General features: G+C 40.3%; 1 protein-coding gene across 3 annotated transcripts; it reads right to left on the reverse strand.

The window, feature by feature from the left end:
* Window positions 1-368: 368 nt before the first annotated feature.
* Window positions 369-10,046, reverse strand: LOC133888040 (sucrose nonfermenting 4-like protein). 3 transcript variants are annotated; one of them, XM_062328134.1, is made up of 13 exons: window positions 9,672-10,045; window positions 9,478-9,553; window positions 7,231-7,407; window positions 7,019-7,135; window positions 6,884-6,943; window positions 6,332-6,421; window positions 6,083-6,214; window positions 5,382-5,523; window positions 5,110-5,283; window positions 3,733-3,796; window positions 1,919-1,988; window positions 690-789; window positions 369-557 (listed from the first exon to the last, which is right to left on the reverse strand). In XM_062328134.1, exons 1-13 carry the CDS (start codon window positions 9,737-9,739, stop codon window positions 466-468), a joined length of 1,362 nt encoding a protein of 453 aa, XP_062184118.1. In that variant the 5' UTR covers window positions 9,740-10,045; the 3' UTR covers window positions 369-465. The 3 variants fall into 3 exon arrangements, 2 of the variants coding, with proteins under 2 accessions (XP_062184118.1, XP_062184119.1); XR_009903687.1 differs by lacking the exon at window positions 369-557 and adding an exon at window positions 4,959-4,984 and having other exon boundaries at window positions 770-789; window positions 9,672-10,046; XM_062328135.1 differs by lacking the exons at window positions 369-557; window positions 690-789; window positions 1,919-1,988 and adding an exon at window positions 2,000-2,036 and having other exon boundaries at window positions 9,672-10,046.
* Between the last annotated feature and the right edge of the window lie 443 nt (window positions 10,047-10,489).

Below are 10,489 nucleotides of genomic sequence, written 5' to 3' on the forward strand. Positions count from 1 at the left end.
AGAAAACTTTCCATAAGACTATGTTCCTCCAAAATCCCCTCGTTGTTGCAACGAGGGCGCCCCTAAGTGATTCGATAGCTTTCATACATGCTTTTTTTTTATCAGCAAAGGAGAAGTCTCATAACTCTCAAAAGATCATGAAGCATTCCGTAATTGCAATGCTGCAAAGCAGAATTTGCAGTTGGACGAGAGCAAGTAACCATCACCTGATTACCATCATCTTGCAACATTGGCATTCTAATGAGAAGAGAACGTTGCAGCGATGGATGCAATCCTGATCCACAGTCGTCATACTTCGGAAGCGTTTCACTTCTTTCAACACGATTCAATTATGCAGAGTTCACGGCATTATAAGTACCAAAGCAAGATGAAGAAAGAAAGAAGACTATCACATTTGCAGAAACCTTTTTATTTTGTCCGAATCAAGTACAGCATGCTTTCATGTATGGAATGGCTACACAGATGCTATCCAAGGAGAAATGTAAATATGTCTCTCAATGAGATGATTCCTTCCACAAATCTGGTACTTGGTTCAATAACTACAAGCCGCCGCACCCCTAATGACAAGAATGGAGCGTCAAAAATTTCAATCAATCTGTTAAATTCATAATGAAATAATAGTAATTGATTTCCTGTAAAAATGAAATGCAAACTTGCTCTTCATGCACATGTATCACACAAACTAGTACCTGGAATAGACAATTGCTCCAAAACTTCAAGCAAGGTACTCGTCTGCGAACAAGTATGGCACTGTCTTCGGCCATTCACCTGGTATTGCACATCCAAAGCCTAAGAAAGGGTAAAAAAAAAGTCATATTATTGTCTCAAAGAGAACCAATACTGTTATTTCTACAGGCAATGCATGATGAAATATAAAAACATCAGCAACAACCAGAGTAAAGTGAGCACTTGAGCAGAGCTATTGCTGATTAAATTATTATTGTTACTTAGCCACATCGGCGCCAAGTGTCAGCTTTAAGAAGCTTGATTCTATATCTTCAGTTGCTCTGCTTGCTTCCTCTGCTTCCATTAGATTTGGTTGATCAGCAACTCTCCTGCAGTCGATTCAGTGTCGCGACCAGCGGTCCATTCCCCAACTTGCTTGGGACAAGTCTTTGCTGATGTTTATTGTTGACCAGCCGTCCATTGGCCTAGGGGCTCTGCTACAACCATGAGATGATCCCCCGGCCAATGAAAGAAGTCACATTTGCACCAATTTATCATGTGCAGTTTTTGCAATGGCTATATTGTTTTCGAGAGTAACAAGCTATGAAGTGAGAATCAAATTGATGTGGCAACTTGAGGCCACCTAGTTGGTTTTGTCAGGATCTACAACTACTGTGTGGACGGCGACAGGATCCTCAATGACTTCTCTACAACCAGAAGCAACTGCAGCAAAACACGACACTGCTGTTCCAGGCAACCACATGACTGGATAACACCGATGAAGAAGAAGCAACCGTCAGTACACAACATATTCATGGGCAACTCAAAGTCGGTCATTCAATGAGAGGCTTCTGTGATTGACTACCAATGTGGCAAAAAAGAAAAAAGTCTGTTCTGGCAAAAACAGCTGAGATTTAATCCAGTTTTAGAGGATGAAGGGGGTTCAACAGCCGAAATCATAGTTCGGGGTGTTAAGCAGACCTCCTTTCATAGTTCAGGGGTGTAAAATGGGGTTATTCCTATATTTCAACTAAATTAGCTGTTGGACATCAGGCTGAACAAATTTCTTGCTTTGTATTTCCATTTCATGTTCTGATGAACATAACACCAGATGCAAAACCTAGAATTGAATACTGATCATCAAATGAAAAATAGAGGAATTGCAGTTTATCAACTATGCCAGTTCATGTATGCATACAATGCCAAAGAAAAGGTAAAAGGTACAACTAAAAAGCAAGAGGCAAGGAATTACATTTTGCACGGTCACTTGTTCAAGTTCAATGCGAGCGTAAACATCATTCTTTGCCAGAGCCATGATATCACTGCAGAAACAGGGTAAGGCTCAGAATTAAGTCCCTCCACATCGTGAACTACCAAAATGATAAGAGAAAATTAATGGGGTAAGCTCTTACGTTTCTCTTAAGATTGTGTTTCAAAAATATTGCTTTCTTTGATTATATGAACTCCAAAATTTGTAGAACATGAGAACATTCCAAAAAAAAGAATTAAGTGATATAAAGACAAACGTGGCAGATTAGTGGCATCAACAATAAAGATGACGGGCCTTTGGCACAAGGGTTCAGAAAACTAGCAAAAAACTAATTTACGAACAAAAAAAATTGAAAAACTAATTTTACCAGAAACCATGGAAAGATGGACACAAAAGTTTAAAGTATATTTGTGTTTCAACTTTCAAGACACAGCAGCCCTTTCTTTTATGTTATTGAATGCACCTACGATGTCTTATGATGTGCAAAAAGGACACAGTGTGATCTTTAGGAGCTTAAGGAGATCATGCTTTCTCAGGAGGATCAGAAAAATGATAGCGGCACTGCTCTGGCAAACTGGAAAAAAATAGCTCCCAAATTTCTCAAAAGTCTCGGACACTACATCTTTTGCACCATCTGATAACCAGATGAAGGTCAAACTAACAAGAGTTTTAGATCCATAAGAGACATTTTTTTGAAACACATTGTTTATGCATCTTGCTGTCCTGAGAATAGACAGATGATGTAAATGCATAAAGAGCTAAACAGGAGAAATGCCAAAGGACATTAGGTGCCTAAGTAATTGTAAAAGGGTGACAATTAGGATTTTGGGACCTAAGTTTATAAAAATTGAAAAGTTCTGTAATTTCCTATGACATAACGTCATTACCCTCAAACATAGTTGTTATGGCGGCGCGGCGACCCACCACTTTCACAACTTTACAGCGCCTATGGCGCGCAGCGTGGTGGCACCATACACACATTGACGTGGCGAATATACACATCATAGTATAGGATAGTAAGAAATTAAATATTAGCAAATGATAATATAAATGTAGCTCCAAAGTGATATTGTAGGATTTTAGTAAATCAAAATAGCTATGTAATAGCTTATTTGCTTTTTTTATTTTCTCAGTGAGCAATTGACCATCTTACATGTGGGACCCATAGTCCATGCACTCAAAAGCTCAATGCAGCGCAGCACGACATGGCACCACAGCTTCATTCTTGCCCTCCCTCCCTCAGCGCAGCACAACACGACACGGCACCACAGCTTCATTCTCTCAAGCTCAACTGAGCGGCGGCAGGCGGGCGCAGAGCTCGGCGGGCGGATCTGAGCACAGGCAGCGGACACCATAGACGTCGGTGCCGTGGCGAGGTCCAGTTCACCGCCACACCACTATATCATCGATATGGCGACGATATAGCGACACCTTAATAACTATACCCTCAAAGATGAATGCCATAAACAATAGCCAATCACTTTAATCTTATCATTCATCTCAAAAAGTTCACAGTTCACACCCCTTTCTGGAAACAAGTCATAGCTGCCCAAAATAAGTATTGCTTTCGGTTGTTCTAAGAAAAAAGTATTGCTTTCGGTGCTGGAGATAACAATAAAAATAAGACAATGACAAATTACTGGGACAATGGTGTTATTTCAACATGCACGTGCCATAGGCCATAGCACAAAGATGCGTAGCCCCGGTGAACACTTTAGCTGGCAAAGGCCATCATCAATACAAAAGAACGGAACAGCATAGCAACATGGAAAAAGCAAATGTTGCAGCATGCAAACCTGAGTGAGTAGACATCGCGGAGGGATCCATTGTCATCAACTATAGGAATTGAGCTTACTCTAGCTGGAGAGAAATAAAGCAACGAAACTGTTAAATTGAGTAATTGTTACTTCACGAAGATGTGAAATATTATGACAGCAGCAAGTTCAGAAGCAGAGTATGCAGTTCAAAAGAACATGCCTAAAAGTGAACCTCCACAAGCTTGGAAAAATTAGTTAATCCTCAAATTTGCATTTTTTTTAGCATTTTAAATGTGCTTGGTAAGAGTTTATGGCTCATATCACAGCTTTGTACCATAAAGTCATCTGTCTGAATCTCTAGAGTTAACAAAACTATTAAAAGATCTTCCATAAATAATGATACAACCTTGCTAACTAAATTCTCCAATTGGCTAGTAAACAGATCATTTCCTAATGCGCCACTGCAGCAACAAACTAACAACACACACAACTAATTTGTAGGAAACACAGTATACAGATCATCTGCACATTAATCTAGAAAGAGTAAATTTCACAAAATTACAGATAAGTTGGCAAAACTATCACAAAACTACAGATTTAAGGAATTGTATCGCAAAACTACAAAATTAGTGCATCATTGTATCGCAAAACTACAGATTTAAGGAGTTGTAACGCAAAACTACAGATTTTGTGTGCAATGTATCACAAAACTACAGATTTAGTAGTATCACAAAACTATATATTTTACACAGCTAAAATCTGTAGTTTTGCGATATATTGACACACTAAATATGTTGTTTTGAGACAAATTTGCGCACTATATCTGTGGTTTTGCGATACACTTCTTAAATATGTAGTTTTGTGATACATTGGCACATTAAATCTGTAGGTTTGTGACACAACTTAAATCTATAGTTTTGTGATAGTTTTGCCAAACTATCTGTAGTTTTGCGGAATTTACTCATCTAGACAGTAAGTGCTCTTGCCTGGTGTAACGTTTAGCAAATTTGTGAATGCCCAATTCTATCACTTAAGTTTGCAGGAATCCTACATCTAAAAATTGATGAATATTTTCTTTAACATCTTAAGAGAAGGTGTAACTTAAAAGGAAAAATTGGAGTATTTTATGTAACAAGTAAAAGAACATTTGTATCACTATAGAAGATGGAGACAAATGTTATGCAGTGCATGATCCTACCTAGCATCTACAGCGTTACATGTTAGAAGGCTTTTGCGTATGTTGGGTGGTACAATTTAGTTCATACCTTCACTGTTGAATTGAAATAGTTATCTGCATTATTCAAGAACAACTAATCACATACTTAAGTTGATTATGTACTCAAAAATCGTCGTCAATGTTCTTAAGAATCAATTGGGAATACTAATATGAATACTGCATCTTAAATGTCAATGTACCTTCAAGCAACGAATCCAGACAGGAATTTAGAGGAGCACTCAGTCGTGAAGTTCTGAGCTGTCTGTTACTTGCCCTGCCAGTATGTGGAGACCATGTACCAATAGGAATACTGACAAGCTGATTTTGCAGAAACGAATAACCTTCAGGCTGTTCTTGGAGCTTTGTGCAAAGAACTAAAGACATCATGAAAATAAAAGTGAGCTCAATTTAACACACAGGTGAAATTAATTAAAATAATGGGCTGGCGTAATATCATAGAACATTATCATACATTTCAAAATCCCTGGAAGGGTTGCAAGATTAAGTAAAGGCATCCCTGATGAATCTGGCAGGGACTTAAAGATAGGAACTGAAGATATTTCATTTCTGATTATAGTCAGTGCCACATCCACTAAATTATCAGAATCCTTAACCTGAAGAAAGACATGTAGCACCATAAGATAAAAAAAAAAACAAGTATTTACTAGAAATGTTCAACTGCTACCAATATAGAATATTCAAAGTCAAACTATTAGGAATTTGCTGCAAGCCCAATCCCCCCACCCACATCCAAACAGACCCATAGTTGCCGAAAGAATCTCAACAGTGAAATGTACAACACCCAATCTGTAGGTCAAATAACTATAGCAACATAATATTCCAAAAGTGAAAGGCAGAGATATATATGTTAAACTTGACTCATGACAAAGGCTCATTCATCGTCATCACATAATTTTTTCTACAAGCACTTGACAAATTTTGAGAAAGAAACATTATGGGAACATCTAGTGTGCCAATTTTATCCCTCTTTCAAGACAACAGTCAATTTGTACTTCTTTGACGAAAAATGGAATTAAACTTAACACTGTATTTCCTGACCATATAGATAATTTCATACACATAATATCTTTTCCTATTATGAAGGTGCTGATCTAGAAACTGTTTATACAACAAATTAAATGAAGGGAGTCTAGCAAATATATGGAAAAGTACATGAATTAATGGCCTTCTCTGCATGGCAGCTCCATCTGGACCTCCATAAAACTGTAGTTTTGCTTCTTTCCAAGCAGAAACGGGGTGCATTTCAAGTTCCTCATGGGCAAGAGATCGAATGTTTCTTTGCAACTGCAGAGCAAATAATAATTAGTAAAAACGTAAAGCCTACCCCAAAATACTTGGGACTAAAGGTTTTGTTGTTGTAAAATGCTTGCAAGGAGGAGAAACACAGTAATTCATTCTCACCTTTCTCAAGATTAATACAAAATCCGATGCAGTCAGCATGCCTGTTATGGTTCCCTGATTGTCATCCCAAAGAGGAACCAAAGAAAGACCCTAAAACATGGAAAGTTAATTGCATGCTTCTTACATTATTTATTTGGCAGAAGGGAAAACCAAATGTTGGCTAGTGGTTCACACCACATATGAATACAACAAGGACAACCGATGACTTAACAGACAAATGGAACCTTACATGGGCAGAACTGCCTATTAGTCGTATTAATTTCATTCTGAATGGAGGCATAGTGATGTCAGTTGTGCTAGGTGAAGATGAAAGAAATGCATACTGCTAGAAGAGTGTGCTGTTGTTCAATTGTACATATAAAAGTGAAACAAATTAAATTGGTCCTAACAATGAGGCTAATAGTTGCCAGAACATCTTTTAAAATTCTTCAAATAATATATGATCAAACATAGCAAAGTTAAGTGAGAGCAAACAAGCAACAGAAAGGAATAGCAATTAGCGAATGGCCGAATGCTTGGGGGCAATTCCTGCAAGCATAACAGCACACATACCTCGTCATGCATAATTTTAAATGCTTGATTAACAGGAATCTCTGAGTCCAAAACTGCTATCTGAAACGTTTATATGAAATCTGATTATTCACATGGCCTAAAGCAAAGTGTTGACTTACAAGAGAAAAATCTAACCTTGCCAGAAACAGGAACAACATCATATATGGTATTATGTAATAATATTCCAGAGACCCGATGGCGGAAAACTGCTCTCTGCACACCTGAGTTTTGAGATGATGGTTCTGGGGGCATCTATTTATAAATTTATGGAGATAGTACATAACAGACCATTAGTTTTTAGGAATATGCAAAACAGGGCAATACGATGTCAAACTTTTGATACATACCGTTGTCAAAATGGTACCCTCATCCATATTAATTCCTCTACTAGAAGAAGGTTCCAGCTGCACAATGGGGTTTGCATTGTTTTCCACAAGCAATTCATTGCTGATCAGTCCATATTCATCACGTACACAAGGTTTCGTCTCATCACACCTCCAGACACCATCAACCAAAAATCGGTACTGAATTACACCAAAAGACCACATAAATGTACGTAATTGCACCCAAAAAAAACTCTGGAGCGAGAGAATATTGTATGCAAATAGCTGAGCAGTGAACACTGGAACAGAAAACAATAGGAGGAATCTATATGTGCACAATATCAACTACAAGAATAGCATGTTTCCAAGTGGTTTGCTAACCTAAGAATGAAACCAAACAATCATATAGAATTCCCAATAACAAGGGTGTGAATTTGATACTGATGTACAATGGTATGCCCAAGAATTGCATAGAAAGTTGAAAAAGCATAGCAGCAAAGCACATTTATAGTGGATAACATATGGCGATGACATAGCAAGCGCGCCATGATTCGTCAAATATTCAACATAGAGATCATACAATCTTAAAGTAAGCAATCCAATATACAAAACCCATTATAAACACACCAAAGATATGATATTTCTATCAATTGCTAGAAAATTCAAAAAGATCTTGAAGAAATAATTCAACATGGTTGGTTGCTAAATATGGAAGTGGTTCAAACTTCAAAGGAAGGACAATGGGTATGAAAAGCTCATGACATATTTAGTGTAACTGCAAGTATTAATTGCTTCCGTGAAAAAAGGGACAATCAAGAAATTCCTTGTGAACATGGAAAAATGGCAAATACAGAAATTTGAAAGACTGAAGTGTCCTTGTATTTAACTGCCACTCACTTACAATGGCATTAAGGGGCTACTTTTGTGATGCTACAACAGTAAGAACATTCTGCTTTACATCATCCATTATAACGGCTAAAGCCTCTTGTCAACAACGACAGAGACAGTGGAACCAGGGCTGGTTCCCCTACACCAATGCTAGGTCTGCCCATATTGGATACAAATTTTCTAACACTATGTCAAGCATTTTCCTATGGAACTTTTTAAGTTCATCTTGTGGATATGCATATTCATAGTTTATGCAATGGTGGATACGCATATTCATAGTTTATGCAATGGTACTACGGTAGAACTCCAGACTGCAACATTAAATGATTTAAATGTGTATAAATTTTCCATATCACTAAGACTGCAAAACTGGGTGGGTCAAAGCTAACAGCAGGTACAGCTGAAACCAGGTAAAGAGCCAAGTTTTACTATGATCGAAACCCAACTTTCTATTACTCAGAGGCAAGGGTTTACCACCTAATCTCATATACTTTTTGTTTGTTGAATGCCCAAAATTTAGGAAATAAAATACCCTATCTAGCTGCAATATCATAAGGGTAAAGATACGGCATACACATCTAACACCTGAATTATAAAGTGCCCTTTGTTCAACTTACTTTCACTGCCGCAGTACCGTCATAGATGGCATAACCACCATGCATTATGTTAGTATACAGGGCATAGAATCATAAGCACTTCAGTACTACATATTGTCAAATAAGACAATCATCATTCTTGATTATTATGCTTAAAAAAAAAAGACATATGACCGGGATTTCATCGGGCTGCCGCGCTGATGGGCCACATAAAGCATCAATATTTAACAGTGCCTGATACCACTCGTGATCCATATCGATGAGATCATAAGATGCTTAATCCCTACTTGCATTTCGCATCAGACTGCTGTTTCAATGTTCACTAACGATAAAGCCATCCACGTGGCGCAAAAAAATCCAGCGGGTACAGCTGCTATGTGTACAAATGGTATACTCGCTCCAAGAATCGACTACACTTTTCCCCACGTGTGCAAGGATCATCAGCCCCACCGCTCATTTAAGCCCGAACATGCTGCTGCGGTGCATCCCAACGGCCATCCACCACAAGCCACCAACTAACTGCGGATGCACTGCCACCCCCAAACATCCAACAAAATAGCACGACGCGAGATACCAAGCAGAATCAAACACAGGAATTCACTCGCCAAACTCAATTCCAAACAATCATGCGAAAGCTCGTGCTACAACAAGAAGGACGCCAATCAAGAACTCGCAGACCTAGCTAGCCAGAGCGCACTAACAAGCGTTAGAACAAACTAACAAACCAAAACACAACGATAACAAGCACAGCGCGAGCCGATTCCAAGCAATCCGAGCAGCAACCCACCTGGTACACCCCGGGGGGCAGATCGAAGACGACCTGGAACTCGGCCCCGACCAACCCCATGGGGCATTCCCTCCACCTGCAAACAATAACAACACGAGCAAAAGCAAAACAAACAGCATTACGCCGCCGCCGTCAAAAAAGACCCGGCCTTTGCCGCACCCCCGGCCCCAAGAAGGAACCTTTTGGGAACCCACCCAGTGAAGCTGCCGCAGAAGGAGGCGCTGCGGCCGCCGTAGGGCCACGAGAACCGCCGCAGCACCATGCCGCGCGAGCCGCCGGGGAACCCTAGTGGGAGAGCGAGCAGCGCCGGCTCCTCGCACCGCCAGCCAGCCAGCCACCAGCCGACCGACCGACCGACCAAACCCTAGGTCGACGAGCCCGTGCCCATCCGCGAACCGGCCGGCCCGGATTATATGGGCGCGGGGGGAGGCGCAGGAGAGGAAACTTGGTGTGAGGACTGGGGGGAGAAGCGAGGGAGGAGTGAAGAGAGAGAAACAGCGGAAGGAGAGAGAGAGGTGTTGGAGCGCGTGCGGGGGACCCCCCCCCCCCCCCCCCGGTTCTGTTGGCTTGCGCTTTGGGTTGTTGGAGGGCACGGCACTCTCGCTTTGGTTTGCTTGCCCAGCGCTGCTGTTTTTTCTCTTTCTTTTTTGTTTTCGCACTGAAATTTCTGGGGGTGTTGTGTTGGTGGTGGTTCTTTAGCCGGCAGGTAATGATTGGCCGTTTCTTTGCCTGGGGGCTTCTGTGGGTTTTCCTGCTGCTTGGTTGATGCGGTCTTTTTTCCCTGCCTCTTTTTGAGCTTTTTCACCTTTTCGTGAGGGCCTTTTGATCGAGGTGTTTGTTAAGGGAAGGAAACTTGTTTAGTAGAGATACTGGGTGGACGGATGTTCGATTTGTAAAACAGTCTATGGGAATAAGAATCGACATTGTTGATCAAGAACACGTCGCACTTCCGTGGCGAGCATGCCACATGGCCACGTGTAGAGGAGACGTATTGTGTTAGCGTGCTCGATCC

Source organism: Phragmites australis, chromosome 13 (assembly GCF_958298935.1).
Source record: "Phragmites australis chromosome 13, lpPhrAust1.1, whole genome shotgun sequence".
Taxonomy (NCBI): Eukaryota; Viridiplantae; Streptophyta; class Magnoliopsida; order Poales; family Poaceae; genus Phragmites; species Phragmites australis.

Bases quoted from the DNA above. Each gene is read 5' to 3' on its own strand.
- LOC133888040 (XM_062328134.1), bottom strand. From the start codon at position 9,739: ATGGTGCTGCGGCGGTTCTCGTGGCCCTACGGCGGCCGCAGCGCCTCC. The intron at 6,422-6,883 runs GTATGTGTGCTG...TCCATGTTTTAG, and splicing joins TTAAAATTATGCATGACGAG to GGTCTTTCTTTGGTTCCTCT. The intron at 558-689 runs GTACTAGTTTGT...TCTTGTCATTAG, and splicing joins GGAGCAATTGTCTATTCCAG to GGGTGCGGCGGCTTGTAGTT.